Source organism: Aulonocara stuartgranti (assembly GCF_965226115.1).
Source record: "Aulonocara stuartgranti genome assembly, chromosome: 7".
Taxonomy (NCBI): domain Eukaryota; kingdom Metazoa; phylum Chordata; class Actinopteri; order Cichliformes; family Cichlidae; genus Aulonocara; species Aulonocara stuartgranti.
This window is the reverse complement of record NC_138945.1, coordinates 24,493,242-24,516,905: the sequence shown is the minus strand read 5'-3', so window position 1 is coordinate 24,516,905 and position 23,664 is coordinate 24,493,242. Positions and strand designations below refer to the sequence as shown.

General features: G+C 40.1%; 1 protein-coding gene across 1 annotated transcript in view; it reads left to right on the top strand.

Annotated features, from left to right (window-relative positions):
• Nucleotides 1-23,664, top strand: part of bmpr1bb (bone morphogenetic protein receptor, type IBb) — a 56,405-nt gene that overhangs the window by 30,361 nt on the left and 2,380 nt on the right. The window contains exons 6-14 of the mRNA XM_082539689.1: nucleotides 7,930-8,258; nucleotides 17,096-17,255; nucleotides 18,078-18,180; nucleotides 18,437-18,539; nucleotides 19,783-19,873; nucleotides 19,954-20,098; nucleotides 20,407-20,599; nucleotides 23,020-23,317; nucleotides 23,414-23,589. Coding sequence (XP_082395815.1) covers nucleotides 8,171-8,258; nucleotides 17,096-17,255; nucleotides 18,078-18,180; nucleotides 18,437-18,539; nucleotides 19,783-19,873; nucleotides 19,954-20,098; nucleotides 20,407-20,599; nucleotides 23,020-23,317; nucleotides 23,414-23,589 — 1,357 coding nt within the window. The 5' untranslated portion in view covers nucleotides 7,930-8,170. The remainder of the gene's footprint in view (nucleotides 1-7,929; nucleotides 8,259-17,095; nucleotides 17,256-18,077; nucleotides 18,181-18,436; nucleotides 18,540-19,782; nucleotides 19,874-19,953; nucleotides 20,099-20,406; nucleotides 20,600-23,019; nucleotides 23,318-23,413; nucleotides 23,590-23,664) is intronic.

Below are 23,664 nucleotides of genomic sequence, written 5' to 3'. Positions count from 1 at the left end.
TGTTAAGGACAGAATGAATGGGGCCATGTATCGTGAGATTTTGAGCCAAAACCTCCTTCCATCAGTGAGAACTTTGAAGATGAAACGAGGCTGGGTCTTCCAACATGACAATGATCCAAAACACACCGCCCGGGCAACAAAGGAGTGGCTCCGTAAGAAGCATTTGAAAGTCCTGGAGTGGCCTAGCCAGTCTCCAGACCTCAACCCCATAGAAAATCTGTGGCGGGAGTTGAAAGTCCGTGTTGCTCGGCGACAGCCCCAAAACATCACTGCTCTCGAGAAGATCTGCATGGAGGAATGGGCCAAAATACCAGCTACTGTGTGTGCAAACCTGGTAAAGACCTATAGTAAACGTTTGACCTCTGTTATTGCCAACAAAGGTTATGTTACAAAGTATTGAGTTGTATTTTTGTTATTGACCAAATACTTATTTTCCACCCTGATTTACGAATAAATTCTTTACAAATCCTACCATGTGGATTCATGGATTATTTTTTTTCACATTCTGTCTCTCACAGTTGAAGTGTACCTCTGGTGCAAATTACTGACCTCTGTCATCATTTTAGGTGGGGGAACTTGCACAATCGGTGGCTGACTAAATACTTTTTTGCCCCACTGTGTATATGTGTATATATATATATATATATATATATATATATATATATATATATATATATATATATATATATGAATGTTGCAATTATTAAATTAAAATTAATATATTTGCCATCTTGGGTGGCACAGTGGTTAGCACACTCACCTCACAGCAAGAAGATACTGGGCTCGAATCCAGATTCTTCCAGCTGACGCCTTCCTGTGTGGAGTTTGGAACTTGTGCCTACATGTGCTCTTTGACTTCCTGCTACAGCCCAGACTTTAAAACCAGACCTTAGTAAGCCAATGACGGACTGATGTGCTTCTTTGCCAGAAAGTTTAACAATCGCCAGTCTAAAAGCTTCCAAAATTAAACAACAATGTAGTGTAGTTATAGTTAGCTTTATCCTGAAGCTACTGCTTCATCCCATCATTTGACTCTTAATAAACAAATCATATTAATTATTGAATATTTCTGTTTTTATAGAAGATAATGTAGTCTAGTGGAGCGGGGTCAAAGACAGGCAGGCTGCCTTAGCAGCATTCTAAAAATACAAAGTCCATGAGGCCAAAGCAAAATACTTTCCAACAAAACTTTAACCAGACAGGAACAACTAAGGGGAGATTAACAGAAACACTGAGAAAGAACACAGGAGAGACACACTGAGGGTTAATCAGGGGAATAAGACAAGGTACAGGTAAAACCAATCAATTAGATGGAGGACAGAAAAGCAGCGCAAAGGTAAAACAGACAAAAGACTACTAAAAAAAAAACAAGTAGTAACAGGAAAGCAGACACCAACTTAACAAAAAAAAAAATGCAAGCAGACACAATGTGGGCCAAACTAAAGAAATACAAAAATAAAATGCCCAAGCCTGAATGAAATCAAAACAGAATAATCCCTCTAACCAAATTCAGAAAACTAGAATAATCATAAAAACCAAAAGACAGCAAAATGTATTCCTAAACAAAACTAGGGCTCAAAAGTAACAAAATATGCAGATTAGCTAGGAAATCCAAAATAACCCCAAAAAAACCATGACCCTCAGTGGCTAAACATGTAATTGAATTAAAACCACAGCCAAAGAACAAAAACTGAATGTTGTCACAAAATAAGCTGCATGGCCATGATGAAAAGGGACAAGCATACAAATTAAAAAGAAAAAAAAGTTTAACTCTGCCTTGTATCAACAGTTCAAGCTGGGCTGGTGATGTAATGGTGAGGGCGGTATGTTGTCGGCACACCATCATTAAAATACAACAGTCCCTGAGTGTTGTTGCTGACCATGTCTATTATGACCACATTGTCTCTCATTATCTCTCATTATTATTAAATGTTTATTTACTTTAAATGAAAGAAACAAGGAAAGAACTTCAGATAGCCCTGATGTGTAGCATAATCAGAGGTGTAAATTAGAGCATGCTTGAAGAAATTTAGTGTGTAATGTTGTTTAGTGCAAAATAAAAGGGCAACAAGAAAAGAACATTGTGTAAAAAAAAAAAAAGAAGAAGAAGAAAACAGGTGTCTGAGGGAAGAGAGCCACACAGGAGCTGAGCTCTGAGGGCTTTTATTGAGCTGGCACACTGGTCCCAAGTGCTGCTGGTGTCACTGGAAACGAGCCACACCAGCCCAATAAGGGCCGCAGATGAGACACAAACAGGGCTAAAGAAGCTAGAGTGGAGTGGGTATTCACCTTATTTATGTCATAAAAACAGGCAGAACTGGATTACATTTTAAGATTTTAATTTGATTACACAGGCAATTAAGCAAGTACTGGGTTTCGTAAGATCTCAGATTGTGGGAATTTGCATTTTACAATTGAAATATATGTAGGGGTATGACATTAAAAAATGTTTCCGTCATGATAAAATAACTTATTCACAATGCACTATAAAATGCAAATACAGCTTTACATGTCCTCTCTGCATTCATTTTACTTGACTAGCTGGAGGCAGTGTACAGTGAAAAGTTTATGAGGTTCACAAACGTTTGACATTTATAGTCTGATGAAGAAAGTGCACGGTTGCGACAGACTTAATTATTACTTGCGAACCGTGCATTTAATGGTCGTCTTGATGCCGTAAATGCTAGTACGTGGATACGTGTTCCCAGAGAATTTCAGAGGAGTTTACAAGCATTGTTATTTTCCATCAGACAGGTCAGATCCCGAATCAAACATAATTGCATTACATATTCTATCACAAGCTTTTTAGTTTCAGTTTGAAACTTCAGATGAGCATTTAACAGCCAGCACGAACCCTCCAGCGTTTTGTCATTAACAACAATAATATTGGCTGAGAAAAGTGATTCAACAGAAGTGTGATCATGTTTCAGTGCTCTCCGTTGTCACGTCGTAGTGTCATGAAGAAAGAGACGGTGAGACGGCCTGAGTGAGAGAATGAGACAGCATGACAGACAGAGGGAGGGGAAGGAGGGAGAATCTGGCTGTGACAGCCTTTTCACTCTTTATGAATGGAGTTTTTCTTCCCACTCAGCATTCTAAAAAGTATTCGTCAATCTCAGCGCAGTGATTTGGCCCTACTATTGTGGGAATCTTTAATATTCATGAAGATCTTTCTTTTACTTGAAGGTTGAGGCTTTGCTGGGGATATTCACATTCTCCCAATATAGTTACTGTATATATTTATATTCTGAATTATCCTTAGAGATTCAGTAGAGAAGGTGTCCTGTCTACACATGGGCATTGTTAAGTCTTAGCATTGTAGGCCTATTTGGAAATAAAAAAAAATCCAAAACAAATACATATAAAACAATAGAATGGAACATGGTCTTCGCATTATTTTAATGCCTCACGCAGGAGTAAAGTGACGGAGAGTTAAGGTGCAGATGAGACACCAAAAGAGTGACCAAGGTTCTGTTCTATTCAGTTTAGATTTAGTTATGCAGCACTAATCAAAAGCTGCCCCAAGGTGCTTTAGACCTCCTACAATATAGTATTCTGGAGAAAACCCCAACAATCAAATGAACCCCTATGAGCGAGCACTACGCAATGGTGGCAAGGAAAAAACATTTCTATGCTGATGACATTCAGTTGTATGTCTTTTAATCCTCACCAGCTGGATAGGCTGTTTAACCTTGATTTGTGCTTGGCCCTTCAGTTACCTTGACCTGAGCTTGAACAAAACTGAGGCCAAGATCATAGCGCCTCCCGATTTACATTCTGAAATCAGTCAGACTCTTACTGCTTTTTGTTCAGCTGCTAAATCCAGTGTTCAGAATCTTAATGCAATATTTGATTCCTTCCTCTTGCATGTAAAGTCTCTTTTTATCTCAGCTTCTTACCAAATGCACTGCTGCGCGCAGTGTTCAATCACATGCTCAGAATCTGCTGTTCCACCTACAAAACTGAAGACCAGGCGATAGAGCTTGTCAGTCTGGGCACCAAGGCTTTGAAAGAGTCTGCCACTAAAATTACATTTAGCTGACTCTGTGGAGTCTTTTGAAAACCAGTTAAAAACCTTTTTGTTTAACCAGGTACCTTCATTAATTTTTAATTAATTACATATCTTAACTTGTTTTTGTAATTTTTATGGCATTAAATTTTCTTATTTATTTTACACTTTTTTGCGTACATTACTTATCTATATTAAAATACACACAGGCAGGCACGCACACGCACACACACACCTACACACACACACACACACACACACTCAACATATTGAATGCTTGTTTGATGAAGACTGTCAGATTGATAGAGTTTGTGAGTATTGTTAAGTTGCTAATTCTCATCTTCACGTTTATATAAGACCACTAATTTCACTGTTGATTAGACAAAAGCTGTGATCTCAGCGATGTCACCTGGATCTCTGAAAACTAAAAGACAGAGCAGTAGTTCAGCTCCATTGTATCAAATGTGGTTAATAATCTTTTCTTATAACTCAATGAAGAAAGGAAGCTAATCTTTGTCCTGCTGGATGATGAAGATAGTGTCACGCTTTCCTGACTCTCGCACCCCGATTGGACCATTTGGTCTAGACAGCTGTGTTGTCACGGTAATAAAGTGCTTTCCAGGATTCGGTGACAGCCGTTTTAACGCTGAGCTGCTGAAAATCCTCCTAATTTCACAGAGCTGAGGGTCAGTTTGGCCCCAGCTGAAAAATCGTTCAAGACACGCATTCCATCTTCTGAGAGTAATTTCATCATCTGTGTTCTGCCATGGCTTTTTGTTTCACAGGTTAGCGGTGATTTTTCACAGTCGTCTATCCCGTTCCTCTTGCTGTGTGATGAAATGCGTGCCCGCTTCTTTAAAGTCACTTTCTGAAACAAAAAACATGGCTCATTTTCATGGTGCATTGCAATGCTAGTGCGGGTATTAAAGTAGGGTCTCTGTTTCAAAAGAAAATGTTTACTTTATGAAATGGAGACAGATTATTACAAACAATGCAATAATTGATCTCTGACTGCTAGAGGGCAGAATGTGAAGCACATAAAATCTGCAAAACGAAGTGACAATAATCTCTGAGCTAATCTACTCTCCACACAAGCCCTCCAAGTAGCACAGCACCCAGTTTACTAAGCCAGAGCTATGGTAGAGCAGCACCAAAGAAGTTACTGTACCTAAAATGGCAAGTGAAAGGGGCTCATACAAGTATGTGGTTTATAGAAGAAACAAAAAACAAGAATTTTTTTATTTTATTCAGGTAAAAGCAGTAATTTGTTCTTTTCAAATAGCTTAGTGTAGTGCAATTTCCCTCATGTCATTTTGCTATTTTACCCATGCTATTGTACTGCTATTTTACTGCTCCTTTTCATGCTTACTGGAATCATTTGGGATTTATTGGAACTGTCCTGAATTTTTTAAGTTACAGCATACAGCAATAAAGCAACAATATTGTCAGAAAAGAGCAGTGAGAAGAGGGTTTTTGCAATGCATCGATGAGCTCTAATCAGAACCAACAGGGAGAAGGAAAAATCTTTAGTCTGATGAAGAAATTTTGAGCAGACATAAAAATAAAATGAGGTTATAAAAAGATATGTCCCAGGATGGTCACCCAACCATTCTAATAAAAGTGTCTCACTGGGGACATGTGCATGCACGCTTTTTTGGCTATGTATTTTTTGGCCCATGAAAGCCCTTCTTCGGCTTTGTGACCTTTTGATAACTCTGCATAATATTGTGCACAGGAAAGTACATCTGAATCAGTGGGTGTCTTTTGACCTAAACCCACCCTGTGGTCAGAGCATATTTCATCGCAAACAAACTAGACAGTAATAGTTGTTGCACATTATATTTCACACTGTAAGCAATAGTCATTAAATGAGTTCTTCATTTATTTAGGTCTGCAGCTTCTTAAAGGTGCAAGGCTGCAAGGCCTGCAAGAGAACAATTTATTAAGGAAAGATCAAGCCAGTACAAGCTGAAATATTCAATCCGTGATATTGACCAAGGTGTAATTCATACATTTAGAACAAAAAAATGGTTAAGATCATCATAGATTTTATTTTCCTAGAAAGACAGAGCCACGTAGGGAATTCCCATTTATTTTGAATTGATGATTGATCCTACAGCTGACTATGAGACAAACAATTTCTCAAGCAGTATAAATCATCTCTAAATATGTGTGATAGCAGATGTGCTATCACACAGGAAAGGAAGAATTAATTTAACTGAAAATAGCTCTTGCAACCAGTCTGCCCCACTTTGAACCCCTTTGTTTGGTGGAGTGACGCCCACCTACGGAGCTGCTTACTCCACTGGGCCCCCCATCACTGGCCTTTGGGCCCAAGTAGGCTGTGTGAGAGTCCAGAGAGGCTCCACGCTGGGCATTTGATGGAGCGCAGTAGGGTGTGTAAGGTGCAATGACCCATTCACATTGCTCCCCACGCGTTCATGCTCCAGAATAGTCTGACTTATCACATGTAATACACAGAGATGCACAAATCAGGAGTGACAGCTTTAAGGCTGGAGCACTAAAAAGACGAAGAGGCTTCTGGGAGCCGATGTTCCCACCCAGTGAGACTTTCGGAGGGGACAGTTGTGGGTGGAGAAGCCCATTTGGCTGTTGTTGTTTTTGCCTTCTTTTAGCACCACATTTGCTTTTGTTTGTGTCCCCTTGAACCATTTGGAATGAATGAAACTCCACCCAGAAGACCCATACATACGGCATGTGATTGTGGAAATTCTTCCCTCTCGGAAATGTTTATGATTTCTATAGGCGCTCTTGTAGAGTTGACGCAATTTGGCACACGGCTTAGTCAATCCTCTTGACTTTTGCTGTGCAGTGTGTCCCTATTATTATTCATGTTTCTTCTGTTCGGTTGTAAGTTTGCAAGTGTGCTGGATTAGTGTGAAGTTGCAAAGTTGTGGCGGTGCCTGGAGGTGTGAGCTCTAATCGCCTCTAATCACCTGACGTGTGATGGGCTGATCCCTGCTGAAGCTCTTCGCGTGGTTGTGTTTTCACCCCTTTAACACACAGGCTCACTGGAGCAACTGAACAAGATTGAGCCTTCATCTGCACTTTAATACCATACTGTTAGTTACAGATTAATGCCTGCGCGATTTTTGCCATTCACACAACACCTGCGTCTGCAGCTGTAGCTCAGCACACTTTAGGTCAAGATGGGGTTGTGGAAAGGTCGGTTTCTTTTCCTTTTTCCCTCTGATGATTATTGTGGAATGCGTCGCCTTTCTTCTTCAACTATCAAACAAATGAAAGGTGCAGATGAAAGCCTTTTATTTTATAATCTTTCTTAAGATTTTCTAATTGTTAAGTGGGAGACTTAGATGCCATTAAATAACCTCTGCGGTGAGAAAGACGTAAATGTCATGTCTGGAGCACTGGTGCCGAGCCAAGATGGATAACCTGCAATAACCTATTTGTATTAACAACAAATGCAAATTTTCCTCTAGATTCTTGCTTTAGTTGTTCATACTCTCTCTGCCTTGCATGATTTGATATCAGTTTGCTTTACCATAGTATATATACACATGTCCTCTGTAAGTTTATAGTCTTGAGTTCACTCTGTAGCTTCTGTGTCTCTCTTGGCATGCTGTGTGTTTGCACCAGTTCATAATGGCTTCACTGCTACCTTTCACACCTCACGGAGCCTCATGCTTGCATCCATCGCCCCGGTTCACCCCCGAATGCCCCCTCTGCACTGCTGTCTTTTCTGGGTATGAGGGATGAGAAAATTTCCACCGTGTGCCTGTGTTGTAGCAGCACCTCGGGGATGTGTAGATATACTCAGCTGTTCCCTCTGCGGTGGACATCGAAAGGGCTGGACAAATAGCACAGTGAGAGAGCAACAAAGTAACACCCTCCTCCCTCTCTTTTGCTCCCCCCCCCCCCCCCCCCCCCTCTTTTCTCAGTGTCTGTCTCTCCCAGGCTGTCAGTGTGGAGTAGTGCTGGAGGCTGCAAGGCGACTGTGCTGTGGGAAGTTGCTGAGAGTGCTGAGGGGGAAGTCACTCACAGAGAAACACTTGTACAGAAAAAAGCACTGAGCCTCTTTCACCAGAAGGATATAAAGTGCACTCTCGCACCTCCTCCTTGTTGCGCGGGGTGTGTTCGCTGTGCCAGGACCTCAGGGGCTTGAGGAAAGTTAATGCTGGCATGATGGTGGTGTTGCTGCCTCAGGAGTGGGCCTGGCAGGCTGTTCTCCTGGTGACTGGACTAGCATCACTGAGGCCTGGGTCTGATGGTGAGTGTTTTGATGTTTCTGCTGTCCTGCTGTCTTTATGTTTTGATTAACCATTTGGCTTATATCATAGGCATGTTTTCTTCCTGTGTATGTTGAGACTAGACTGGTTATGCACTTCTTTTCCTGGTTGAGTTAGAAGCAAGTTTTCACATGTTTTATAGGCGATATCATACGCTGACAGGTTGATCGTGCTAGCTGTGCACTAGTCGGTCTATTTTTTGCCCTGGGGTATTTATGATGAAAAGCTATTATGATCTCCACAGGGGCTGCCATGAAAACCGGTGTGCATTTATCTCCGCTGTCCTGTCCACCCCCCCACCCCCCCAACCCTCATGTCCCCAAATCCCCGTTCATGTTTTGAATTGTTTGAAGATGGACAGCCAGTTGTCTTTTATTATGAATGCCAGCAATGTCACAGTGCCCCGTAAGGTTGTGACAAGCTGAACTCCCAGTCTCAAGAAAATGACGCTTGGTTGGAGTAGGTCAGTATGGGTATTACCATGTTTAGGTGGTTTTCAGTTTTTATTGCTATTTGCAGATATTATGACACATAAATCAACACTTAAATTATTTGTTTAAAATCTAAAAATTTCAAAATTAATCAATGAATTCTGCAATTTTTCATGTTGCATTTTCTTTTTCTTAAAACCTTTTACACCAACTATTACAGATAATTAAAAAAAAAAAAGTTAGTCCTAATATTAAAAAACAGAAACATTAAAAAAATCATTAGTTGCACCTTGACTTTCATACTTCGTAACAACAGAGTTTGGTGTCAAGCTATAAAACCAGCATCTGCTTGCACACAGTAACATGCAGTGTTTATAAATTCTGCCATAAAGAGATGGTCTGGAAAATTTCAGCATGACTCTTAGCTGTGAGTGGATTTCCCTTAAGTGATAGATGGCATGCCACTTCTCTCATTTGTTCACCCAGTGCTGTGTTGGCCTCATCTTGCTCTCCGTTAGTTAAATTGTTTTCTTAGTATAGGATAGGGGCTCATTGGAAAACGGAAGGCTTCAGAAAAAAAGTTGCTCTTGCTGATTAATCCTTTTTAGTGAATTAGCCCAACTCAGATCTAAACTATGCGGGTTACTGGAGCAAAACTCATCAAAAATGCCTCCGAAGAGCAACATTGATTTTCACTCTTCCAAAACTGCAGCGTTAACTAACTGGAGGCAAAGTGTCTGCTTATTCCTGTCAGCACAGACTGATAAATACTTCCCGAAATGAAGCTGAAGAGCTTCTTGGAAAAGTTTTATACTAAGGTTATTCTTGAGCTTCCTTAGTTTCACTCCCCTATGCTCAGCCTTTTCCCCCACTAACTTTTATCAATACCTTTTCTGTTTCCCCTGTGATTTGATCTTTTAAAGGTCACCCAAATGAGTTTAACATGTGGGAGGTAGCCCATAAATCTAAGTAGCACAGCCAGTTTGCCACCTGTTTCCCTAGGCTGGTAAGGTTCACAGAGAATAGATGAGTCCAAACACTGTTCATCCTGTGGCAATGCAGTGGAAATATAAAAAATATGGTCGGTTATATCATAATAAGTTAGGCTTTTTTGAAACTGATACATTGATATGTGTTAATTTCCTCCTAGCTATATTTTGGGTTAGGTTTTCCCCATGTTTGTCACTGATCGATAAAATATCTGTGGTATCGCTGCTGTTTCAGCTACTACCATTCAAGGAAAAAATGAACAAAAGTTGACGCGGGAGAAGTTGACATGGTATGTGTTTGGCTTAGTGACGTGAAAATATAAAAGGTCTGAAAGCTTGCTTGAGTACACTGGAGGAATTCTCTTGAAAGATGTTTATAATCAGGAGTCTTCACTGAAGAGCTGCTACTAAAGTAACTTGCCATTTATATTTTACTTCCAGCGATCTTCACATATTTGAAAAATGTGCATTGAACATGCAGTGGTTTAGACAGCCTGCAGGAAAACCTGAATAAGTTTAATGTTCTGTAGGTAGTGTTACATTTTTACTGCAATTAATAATTATGTTATTTATACGAGACAAAAGTCTTGACTAATGCACGTACTGCATACATTATTTGAAGTTATCTTAAATGGAGATCGAGCGTTCTTGGATGCTCAAGGAGGATGATGCCTAACTCAAAATCTTCCAGACAAACATGCAGAGGTTTTTGCTCAGTACTTTGCAAGGACAAAAATTATATGCAACAATAATATACCTTTCCTTTGGAACATGTTTGTGAAGCTAAGCGCTGCACAGTAAGGTCAGAGTGTAGCGTGGCGTAGCGGTCCAGCAGTACAAAACAGCAGCAGTTGGTCCTCAGCAGGACCGAGCTCCTTCAGCGTTCTGTGTGCTGCTTCCTGTCAGGATGTGGATACGGTTCCCCCACACAGAATTTGATCCCCAGGCAGATGTGCTGCTCTAGCGGTCAAGCCTGGGAATAAAAACTCTATATGTGTGTGTCTGTGTGTGTGTCTATTAGTCCTTCATGTGAACCATGTTAATATATCTGCTTTGTGAGGTTTGGAAACTTGGGACTATTTTTGTGAGTTTTAAGAACGTACTGAAGGGACTACTAAACCCTAGTTGAATCCTTTTGAAATATGAAATTATATAAAAAGGCCCTGTTGTCTAACAATTAGTTAACAAAGTTAACTATGTTTGCAGGCTTCAGCTGGGATTCTTACTAGACTTTAGAGGTGGCAGCAGGTGGATTTTGTGATTGTGCAAAAGTCCTTAGTCAAAGGCAAACATACTTGAAAATGGAATATATAAGGCAAAAAGAGAGTTTGTGTAATTTTAATGAGCTTCAAATTTAGAATTGGGTATGAGCACCTTTATTATTCCCCACAGCCTAAACTATATTAGCCAAGCTTTCTTTAGGTATCCTTCAGTAATAGTTGTCCAGGGTTTTTGGAGGACATTCAAAGCTCTTCTTTAGGTGCTGCGTGCTTCTTCTTTTTTTTTCATTTTCTGCCAAGATGATTCCACACTGTTTTTGTCTATCCGGTTATGCTTTTAGCACACAGACAGTGTGTTTGAGAACATTGTCACTGCTGAAAAATAAAGCTGTTGCAACCAGATGTTGTCTAGATGGTATTACATGGTTGATCAAAATATGATTTGATAAGATCCCATCAACACTGTCTGAAATGTAGTTTTTGACAGCCACCCTTCCACTGAGTGCTACTGAGGCTTCAGTGAACGGTAGACTGATGAACTGAACGGTCAGATTTATCTCTCAGGTCCTGCATCAGGTGCATTTGGTGGATTTTTTCCTATGTCTTATCAACATGATTTTCAGATATCTGCTGGAGATGGTTTCTTAAGACTGCCACTTTTCCCCTCAACTAGACCAGTTTGCTCAATTTTCTTAAGGACACTCTGTACAGGATACTGAGAAGTTTTTAGCTAATAGCTCTTTGGGAATCATGTTGTTGGTGCAAAAATACTTTTTATACTGTCAAACTGTGTTATTTTTGTCATTTTCCATAGAGTCAACTAAAGAAATGGGAAGAAACTATGTTTTTTAGACATGCTGCTAGTAACAAAGAGCCTAAAGATGCATTTTAAAATTGGTTCCTGTAATGTCTAGACACAACACTGATTCATCCCTTCATTAAGGTGTCCTTTTATGCTTGACTGCACTGAACTGGGCTGAAAAAGCATCCAATGTTCATAGAAAAACTTTGAAAGACCTTCAAAAAGCTTGGAGAGCTATTGTTGAAGACCCCTTTAAAACTTTACATGGAAGTCTGTAAAGCTCCTTGAAAGCAAAACATACGTAATGTAGGGGTGGCTCAAGATTTTTGCGCTATCCTGTATGTCTTCAAGTTTTTCACCCTAAGATACTACTCTCCTGGCTGTACTTTCATATTTAACATATAGACATGTGAGTGTACTATGCTATACTTACAATATACAGTACTTACATAGATTAAACAACCTTAAGTACAAAAGAGAAGCGTCTGCCCACATTTCCTTTTTTTGGGGGGTGCAGAATGGCTAAGGTGACATATTGTGGTGGCGCTATGGCTGCAGTCTGTAATGAACCCCAGAATTTTTCAGTCGCTTGTGGCTTTTTCCAGTAAGTCCAGACCACATGAATAGATAGACGAGCAGTGAGACGCGTTGATGGGAATTGTGGGCAGATAATGTTAAAAAAAAAAAAGAGAGAAAATGGGTTTGAGATGAGACAGATACACTTGTGGTGTCAGCACCTACACCTGTTTCTTGTCTATCAATGTGTGTGTTCGTCAGCCAGTGTGTGTCTGTCTGCAAACATTTTGCAAGATTCATACAATTATATGCAAGATTAAGAAGTTTAGTGCATCTGCGCACCCTATATATAGGCCTCTGTGTCTCTGTCTCTTTATGTTGCCGGCATCTGTTGTGAATAGAGCAGTTATTTCGTCTGTCTGTGTGTACATCTGCCTGTGTTTGAGTATTTGCATGTGGATATAGCAGCTCTTTGCTGTATTCACACCCATATGTAGAATTTAGTTTCTGACAGTGGAGCTATTTTTTTTTTTCGAGGGTGGGATTTGAGAAAAATGCAGGGCAGGGTCAACTCCATAAATTTGTCGTGGCATTATTGCTCTGTCTGGTGGGAGCCCCTGTCAGTCCTTCAGAAAGGCAGCCGATAAAGAGAAAACAGGTTGGTGGAAGCTGTGCGCTGGAAACCGATGACCTGATGTGGGTGTAGCAGCAGCAGAGAAGAAGAAGCGAAGAGTGTGGAATGTGCTCCTCGGACACTTTCTTGTGTGTGCGTGTACAATATGCGCACATGTGTGAGTGTCTCATGTGGCACAGGCCTTTGAAGCCTGTAGGGGGTTAAGAGGAATGAGAGTGCAGTGGCAGGGTGGAGGAGGATGTATGGGCCCTTTGCAGGTTGGTTGTGACCCCCTCAGGGTCAGAGTGCACCCGGCAGACAAGGGGGAAGATGCCTCTTTTTGAGAAGGTGATTTATCATGGCCACCTGGAGTAACTTATCCTCCTCTGTACCCATGACGAACAGTTAACAGTCTGTGCAGTGGTCACAGCTCACAGATTCAATGCCTGTTGTCTAGTCTGTGAAGTCTGCTCCTGTTATACAGCTCTGTTAATTGGAGTGCTTATTTTTCAAGGCATGCAAACCCCGTCACATCCCATTGTTGCTACCGTTTTGATTAAAATCTTTTATTTGTAATAAAGAAAAAGGAAAGTAAAAAAAGTTCAATGAAACAACAATGTAGCACCTCAAACTGACTCAACTTAAAACAATCAGTAAAAGTCGAACATTTGGTTAGAATAAGGAAAAATGGAAGCACGTCTTCCATTAGAACTGGCAAAAATAAAGACGTTCATTTAAAAAAATGCATGTCTTAAAAAACGTTTAAAAAAAACACACCCAAAAAACCTAACAAACAGAACATGTTATCAAGTGGGAATTTCCATGATTCTTCCATGATGGCTCCCATTTGTCATTGCTGCCATTATAAGATTGTTACAGAGGTCATAGTCATGCTTCGCTTAGCACTATAAAAAAGGAAGGAGGTTGTGTCACAAACAAGGCCAATATTGCTCAGTCACAGCCTTCAGAAATGAACAGAAATGAGAAACATGGTCATAAAGGTGGCAGATAAACTACCGTCAATAATGCAGACATGTTTGGAAAAGTTCAATCCAGTGTGGAAGCGCTCGCATTTACAGTGCCACTGATGGTGATGAGCTGTGACTGAAGGCTCTCCAGCTGGAGTAATTCACCATAATTACACTTCGCTTGCTCAGAGGTTGTGTGTGTGTGTAATATTGTGTCAGAGACAGAGGAGCTGCCTGTGGAATGTGTGAGGGATGCAGATCAGGTTTCTGGGTGACCTTCAGCGTGCTACGTCGCTGACAATGCAAGTTTGTGTGAGGGTCCATGTAAGCTTATGCATCTCCAAGACGAGAGTAAATATAAGGAGGAAACGAAACGAAAGGTGGGCAGTATATATATGTGCATACATGGGTGACAGTGCACTGGTGTAGTAGTTTAAAGTAGTTCATAGTAATGAGTCAAACTTAATGTGATTTCCAGTCACATTAAGTTATAGGACACAGAATATTAGTAGAATTTGATGCCACTCTCCTGCAAATACAAATAATGAGGCGATAATGAGTAAATAAATAAACCTCCAGGGTCTGCAGATGGAAGTTGGGATGCTGAAAGGCTGGAAACAGCAGGAAATGATGAAAGGTGGTATTGGCAGTGAGATGTAAGAGAGTGAGGGATGAGACATTCTGCAGCTAGACCACCTAATTGGGAGAATGCATGTGACACATTATGTGAGAGTCAGTGTGAAGAAAATGTCACATCTTGGTTATTTTCCTGTCTTTAGTTTAAGAGAGGTAGTTTCTCTTTGATTTTTTTCTTCCCATCATTGAGGCTTTTTAGTAATTTGTTGAACATCAGTGACTGTGCAGTAAAATTACTCATATGTACAGCAGGCTTTAAAACTTGTTGGATAAATACTTTCATTATGACTTCCATAACAGACAGTTTGTATTGTAGTGAGGTTGAGGGCCCATCCAATAGTGATTTTCGGCCTTATCTATATCCTCAATTTCAAATTGATGGCAGCAACATAACTATATTTTTAATGAGATACCACAATGTCTCTGTTTAAACACTTGATACATTTTCTGTGTTCTACTGTGAATAAAATGTGAGTTTATAGAGCTTGCAGATCATGTTCTGTTGTTTAAAACTTTTACACAGCCTCCCAACATTTGTTTAATTGGAATTATATATTGGTCCATCAGTCAATGAACTGGCGGATACGATAGAATCTGCATACTTTGTACAGCAAGCTATAAAACTTATTGCCTTCATGTCAAACAATATGTGTAATCAAGCAAGTTTATTTATAAGTACAAATTGTTTGAGACTAATCTGTTCATAGCCAAATGAACTGTTTAGAAAATATGTAATCCATGTGCTGCTCTACGTAATGCTCATTTTTGTGTTTATGTCATTGCAGTTAAGTGCTGTCATGGTACAACGTGCACCTTGTTTACCAAAAGATTAAGTGACTCAGAGCTCTTCAAGACAGAAAGTTCCTTACAGACTCGTGAAACATTCCATTCTTGTGTCCTTGTTTTGAATATTTGCAAAACAGATGTGATAAAGAGACCAAGGCCACTGTGAGGGAGGATCTGAACACCTCCACAAACTTCCCCTCTGACAGAAACCGCAACACAGAGTGAAAGGACACAGTCCCACTTAAAGAATAGTCACTGTATTTGGTATTGCAATCTGATTTAGCCTTTTCATCACGTACTCCTCTGGAGGATTAATCATGTCTCCCTTTTGATGCCTGGTTGGCTTTCTGGCTGTTTCTGCCCTTTAGATCTTGTTGCATCTATCAGGGGGAAACTTTTCTTGGATTTGACTAACACTGAGCGCTAACATGGAAATGGGCATTCTTGATGTCTTGAAAGCCTTGACTTTGGCTTCACTGTGTATAATCTGTTAAACAGGTTAATTTTTTTAATATATATATATACATACATACATACATACAAGGAAAATAATGTGAAGGTAAAAGGAAAAGTGAGAATCGGACAGAGAGCAAGAGAAAGACATCCATCTAGTGTGGCACAATGCTGTTCCGCTCTTTGACCACAGTGGTCTTTGGGGATTATCTGCTGTCATGACTGATTTTGCACTGAAAGACTTTATGCAGCTTCAGCTACTTTACAGTAAGAGTGAAAAAAAAAGCGCATAAGCTGCACAGTTACTTTTAATTGAAAAATGTTTCTATACCAATGAGCAGGGTTATTATAGTGTGTCATACTGGTTTAAATAATTATACGTCTTTTGGAGATTTCAGCTTGCATTCTTTTTTAGCCCAAATATTTGTTACACGTGTTTTATTAATTTTACAATGTACGATTACAGGTCATATATCTGGCATTATTCACAGTCTAAAAACAATTAAATAACTCCTTTCCATCCATGTTTTCCAAAAAAGGATTTCAAATTTTGATTTGTTGGACCACAGAATAGTTTTCCAGTTTCAGGCCAGAGAGGACAGCAGCCTTTCTGGATCTTGCTCATTTGTGGCTGCTTCTTAGCATGGTAAAGATTTAACCTGCATTTGTGGCTGGCAAGCTGAACTGTGTTCACCCACAAAGATTTCTGGTCTGGTTCTGGTGTTTCTGATGTCCATGACAGAGCCATGCTTGTTTTGAGTTCGGTGAGGATGAGAGGAACATCGAATACTGATTTTCTGACAAAGCTAAAAATACTGATTTCCAGCTTTGTCCCTTGCACACAGAGCTTTTTCCAGATTCTTTGAAATTTTGATGCTATTATGTACTGTAGATGATGATATATTCAAAGTCAATTAAACAATTTTGCATTACAGAACATTATTCCTAAATTGTTCTGCAATTTATAGACACAGTTTGTTTGCAGGTTGCTAAACCTCTCCCCTTTGTTTCTGAAAACTCTTCCCCAGCTGTTTCCTTTTAGTACCGCTTCCTTTTTTCACTCTTTTCCTCCCCTCCCCTATGAGTTTATGAAGTTTGCAAATCGGTCCATTGATCAGTGACGTGGGAGATGCAATAGATCCGCATACTTCATATTATGTTTTCACTTGTTTCCTTGATCAGCTCCTTTATCAGGTCTGCTAAACTCTGACCACTTGGAGTTAAATTCAGAACAGCAGGGTTTCTTTCAGCAGCACACTGTTAAACTCCAAACAATGCTAAGCTAGGAAGACAATTGACAGGCTTTGAAAAAGGGGATGTGTTATTATTATTGATCACTGATCACTGATTTTCCTGAGGTGCAGTGTACTAAAGTTTTCTGTCTCCTGTGTCTTCACTGTACAGCTAATATGTTGGACACTATGCTCCTGAAGAACGGGGGGAAGGGGGCATCGGATCGAAGGGTGGAGGAGAGCAGCAGCGCAGCCACAGTTTTAGCTCAGAACATGCTTTGGTGCCACTGCTACCATCACTGTCCTGAAGATTCGGTCAACAACACTTGCATGTATGCTGGACTACACACTTGCATGCTCACAAAACAGACACATACAAACTTTTAAAAAACACTGTGTTAAGCTCATTAAAAGACAACGCAAACATTTACCCGGTGTAATTAGCCAAAAGACTCATAATTGCGTGATTAGATCAGAAGCACACAAATGTTTTAATTCAGCTCCATTCTTCTGAAACCCCTGAAGCTTCGTGAGGCACAGCTTATTTCTACTCTCATTATCCATTTCAGTTGTTTGTTTCTTTGTTTCTTTGTTTTGTTTCAGAGATTACATTTTAATACTTAGTGGTACAAGGTCTATATGTGCTTAGATGCAGTTATTTAATATATAAGGATATGAATGTACTATTTGTCATCTTTGCTATCTATTTGTTTTGTGTCATTATTACTTAAGGTAAAAAATGTACTCATAAATACACATCATTTAGTGTGTAATTACATCTTCCTACAAATTGATGGATTCTCATAAGCTTAGACTGAATCCATTAAAAATATATAGACGTTAATTTGTGGAAGCCACCATGTTGCGCTGCCACGAATACAGCGGCCACGATCACCACCGCTCTCTGTCCTTCCTCATTTCCATTTCATCCTCATCGTCCTCACCTCAAGCCTCATCTCCTGAACTGAAGTCAGGGCTCTTTCACATTCAAAACATTCATAAATGTGCTAGTGTATTCCTGGTATTGTCACGATTACTCATGCCACTAGATTAGACACGCGACTAACATGCTGACAGTCAATAAAAATGATCTTCAGATCTAAATATTTATTTGGATTTCTGTGATGGTGAAATTGTGTGCATATTCTTTGTAGGACTGATGGTTACTGCTTCACTATGGTGGAGGAGGAGGAGGGGGGGATTGCTGTACTCACTGCAGGTTGCCTGGGACTGGCTGGCTCTGAGTTTCAATGCAGAGTAAGTCTGCTGCATGTGAATGCTGCATGTGAATGTGCGTGTGTCACCCGTGAAATCTTTTTAAACCTTTATAAGCTTTACTTGACTTACTGAAGCTGTTGATGAGACCCATTTGAATAAGAATTGTCCAGTCCATTGTGTTTACTTTATACACAGTAGAAGAGCTTTTGTTATATTACAAAATGCTAACTAGCCCCCTCTCATTAGTGTTACATAGACATGCACAGTTCTGACATTTTGTTTGTGTACATGAAAGGACACGTGGAACGCACGTTCAAGGAGAGCTCTCGAGTGTTGCACGGATCAAGACTTCTGCAACAGAGACTTGCGTCCCACCCTTCCTCCACTGATGACATCAAGTAAGACAAACACACACACACATCCACTCTTTCACACATTTTTTTTTTCACATAATGAAATCCGGCCCCCTTTAAAGTGTGAGTGGCTTTCAAAACTGGCTCTTTTAGGCCACGCTGGGTTGGTGATGGGTAGTGACAGTTTAAGCTGTTACAAACCACAGTGTGGTGCTGGAGTGAAGTGGCACATAGAGAGACAGAGAGAGAGAAGGAGAGAGAGATGAAACGGAGCCTGCAGATTTGGCTTGTTCTCTCACCCTCTAATGAAAAGGACAGCCTCTCCCCAGGGCCTGCTTGAGTTTCTTGCCTCAGGACGGATGTGAGATATCTGTCCATCTGTCATGCCACAACCCACTAACTAACACACACATACACACACTTTCTCTCTCCCTCTGGCACATACACTAACCTATGTGTATTTTTTATACATTCAAGCTACCTCTGCTGTTTTGTTATTTGACTCTTTTTTTCGTAGTTTGAGCTTCATTCTTATCAGTTTTAATAACAAGGAACAGTTCTTACTATGATCTGAGGATAGGATAGAACAAAATCTCAATGGGCCAGAAAGGAGTGTTAAAAAAAAGTTGCAACGCGGCTTTATCACCAAGTGAAAGATTAGCACAAGAAAACAGCAAGCGCTGCTCTCACGTCTGAGGATGAAGTCAGTTTTTAAACAGTAACAATGGACAGTTATGGTAGTAATTTATTCTATGCATTATGTTTTCCTTTAAATGTAGGTTCATTTGAAACATTACTTATCATCAGTTAATTTGCAGTGACCTTATAAGAAGTTCTTTCTCCACGAATTCTTATTGTGTTTGTGTGTGTTATTTTTTCCCCACCATGAAGTATCACTGTTCAGCCATTCGTGTTTCTGTGCTTCTGATTGACAGTGCAGAAAGTCTAGAGCCCCAGAGCTGCTTCAGACCTCTGGGGTTTCTGTAGATGTCCGTGTGACATCTGATATGTGAGATTTGGGAGCGGGATGTGATCGATAAGGCAGTAGGAAAAGGGGGTGCAGGGAAGAAATAGAGAGATGGAAAGGGGAAAACTTGTCCCTGCCAATGAGAGATATTTGGAATGACGCCCATGAACAACTGACTGTCACCTCCATTTATCAGTAGTTGTTCTGTTGACTTTCCATCTTGACCAGACCAGGATTTTTTTTTTTTTTGTTGTTTCAAAATCGCTAAATTAAAAAAAATTAAAAACTCTAATTTACATCTTCTCATCATTACATTTTTAGATTACCACAGTATCCAGTACATGGCTCTCTTAATTTCAGTCACAGTTTGCAGCATCATCCTTGGCATCATCCTCGTATTTTGTTACCTAAGGTAAGAAGGTCGTCTCATACACACATAATTTAAACACTTTCACACCTCTGGATGTTCACTCAGCAAACTTTCTGCGCCAGATATAAACGGCAGGAGTCACGGCCACGCTACAGTATCGATCTGGAGCAGGATGAGACCTACATTCCCCCTGGGGAATCTCTGAAGGACTTGATAGAGCATTCCCGTAGCATTGGGTCTGGCTCTGGGTCAGGACTCCCTCTACTGGTAAGCAAAACTCTCTACACCTCTGCGTCACCTCAAGGTGAGATTAACTGTGATAAAATAATCACTGTGTCACTCCATTGTTTATAAATATATGCAGAATATGCAGAAGAAAATGTCACACAATGATTTTTAGTGCAGTAAAATATCTGAATTACATCAACCTGTTCGCTCGTATAAAACTTAAACAGAGCAAGATGCTCAGAAGGAAGTTTTTCTATATTTATAATGAAAAAAATGGATTTTAAAGAGACTTGTCTTTGTAAAAATGGAATTTATTTTGTTTTGTTGTTTCAATAATTTGTTTCCAGGTGCAGCGCACCATCGCCAAGCAGATTCAGATGGTTAAGCAGATTGGAAAAGGACGATATGGAGAAGTCTGGATGGGCAAGTGGAGAGGAGAGAGAGTGGCTGTCAAAGTCTTCTTCACCACTGAGGAAGAAAGCTGGTTCAGAGAGACTGAAATCTATCAGACCTTCCTGATGAGACACGACAACATACTGGGTAAGGTCCTGAAAACTGCGACGTGAGTGTAAAAGAATGAATGCACTTAGTTAACAGTGAGCAGCGGTTGCAATCAGCACAATTAAGGTTTGTTTTTGTTTTTCTTCTCAGAGGTCAGTTAGGGTCAGGAAAGTAGTTACTCTGCAGAATGTGTTAATGTTGCAAATGTAATGGTAAAGACAAAAATCCAAGAAAGAACAGTCAGTTGCTGTATTAAATGTATGAAAGTTAATTTAAGAAGAAAAAGGTGAACTTCCAAATGGTACATCCATGAATACAGGAATAAGGCCATAAAATAACTAATACCAAAAGGAAACCTAAAGTCCAAGTTTGATATGCAATTTTATGCAAGTGCATAAAAGGATCGACAGTTCCAAAAATAATTTCCCATTCCAAGTTGGTGTCCCATGGAGCCCTGGCACCCCCATCTGTTGCCATCCTGGGCAGGCGTACCACGTGACTTCCACAGACGACCATTCTAACATTTCCATCGCTATCAAAGTCGTTTTTTTGGTGGGTTATTTTGGAGTTTTGATAGGGGACCATCTTGTTTGTGCCACACATTTGTTTTTCTCGAAGTATCTTGATGCATGTCCTCAGATTCAGCAAAGACTGATTTATATCACCTGCTTCAGGTATACTAGTGCCTTCTGCTCCTGTCCTGCCAGGTCGCTCACTTCATGCCAAGTCCACCAGGCACAGCTGCCTGACACTTATCTGGTTCTTATCCTGGAGAACATTCTTGCCTTTTGCATCAAGAGGGGCCTGAGCCAGTTTAATAATGAACACACTGTGGGAGCGATTGGACTTTCTGTTCAGCCAAGTGTTTGCAACCTTCCTCTTTTTTTTTAACCTCTCCAGAACACTTGAAAAGCCTCCTCTGCAGATTTGACTTCCACCTCCAGACAACCAGCCACGTACATGATGTGGGCTTGATTGCATCTTTCCTCCAGGAGATCGTAGATGTTGTAGTTGTAGATTTCTACATAGGAGATGAAGCTGCTGTAGCTGCTGTCATCATCCACGCCATCTGATTTAGAGGCCTCATGGCAGCAATTTCAGGATCAACCTTATAGGAACAGACAAGTTGTTGTCCCGTCTTTGGCGCTCCAACAAAGCATCTACTTCAGTCTGAATCTCCATACCATTTTTATCATCAGTCTTAAATACATATCTCTTGGCCTAGTAAGGACCTAAACTGTTCAAGATCATGTCAACGAATAGTAATATAAGAAAAAAAAGAAAAATCTCCACAGTTCTTTCACATGTTAGAGGAATGCTGCTGTAATGAATGAAAGGAATCTGTCAGCATGACTCTTTGGCAAATGTGTAAAATTACTTTAATAGTTATTGTATAATCATATTTTCTTTTCTTTCTTTTTTTTATGTGGATCTATTGTTAAAAAAACAGAAATTTCTGCAGTAGTGAGTGATAAAATATGATCTCTTCTGGTATTTATTTGCTTTTTATTACTTCATTACTTTGGTATGGTATGAATAGCCACAGGGGAGGACTTTATCAGAAGGAAAAGCTGTAAAACTTTTGAAAATTCAGGTAAAAGTCCAAAATTTATGCTGTCATTCCAATATAGAGGGCTGGACTGGAGTGTCTCAAGCCAATTCTGGCCCCCAGGCCTTAATTTTGACACCCCTGGTTTAGGCTCTTCTTGGAACTCATTGACTGGACTGCTGACTTAGCCTCTGGGGTTAACGACTAATTTCTGGAGTTTCAGAGGGCTCTGGAAGTTTTGATAACTGAGTGCCAATGTCAAAAGCCCGGGAATGATTGATGGTTGCACATTTAGTATTTATGCATCTGCTCAAAGGGCTATATTTATATTTATGTAGGTTTTATAGGTTTTTCAGGTTTATTAACATTTGATTTCTATGTTAATGTTAAGACGATTTAGATTTAAAACTAAAAAGGTCTCATTTTGTTCTGCTTCCACACTCTGACATTAACTGTGGATGCCAGTTGCATGCGGGTCAGACTTTGAAATCTCTAGATTTAGAGGAAAGGAGTGTTGGGTTTCTCAGAACTCATTGTTAACAAGTGTAGCAATTAAAGTCTGAACAGCAAGCTGTCATAGACAAAGACAAAAAAAATATGAAATATCTGTAAAGATACACATTTTTTCAACATGTTTCCAGGGAGATATAGCGATACACTGGGTTTTGCATTTCAAAAGCAGAGGTAATAGCTGACTAACAAATGGAAAATGAGTATTAGAAAGAAAAAATACAGTGCATGGTTCCTACTTCCATGCACTATGTTTGATTGTTTTGGAAGTTACACACACAAATGGATGTTCAGTGACTGAGCACAAGTTGGTGAAATGTCCCCAAAAGTGAATGAAACCATGCGCATTGATTTCTGTGTGTATATTTTAATCCCCTCACACCAGCTATCTAATCCCCAGGATTCATTGCAGCCGACATCAAAGGAACCGGCTCGTGGACTCAGCTGTACTTAATTACAGACTACCACGAGAATGGCTCTTTATACGACTACCTCAAGTCCAACAGCTTAGACGTCAAGGCTCTTCTGAAGCTTTCGTATTCCTCCATATCAGGCCTTTGTCATCTCCACACTGAGATCTACGGCACACAGGGCAAACCAGCTATTGCACACAGAGACCTGAAGAGCAAAAACATCTTGGTTAAAAAGAATGGATCCTGCTGTATTGCAGACCTCGGTCTGGCTGTCAAGTTTAATAGGTACACAAGACATTTTGAGTCTTTTGAGCGTTTACATTAATACTGGACGATGCTAAAAATTCTTTGACTCGTTCCTTTTTTTCCTCCCTGTCTCAGTGACACCAATGAAGTGGATATCCCTCCCAACCTACGCGTTGGAACAAAGCGCTACATGCCACCTGAAGTACTGGATGAGACCCTCAACAGGAGCCACTTCCAGTCTTTTATAACAGCTGACATGTATAGTTTTGGCCTTATTATCTGGGAGATGGCCCGGCGATGCATCTCTGGAGGTGAGGAAGATGTGTTTATTTTGACTTGAAGTGTCTTAATATTTTATTAATGATAATTAATGGACATTTTCTTTC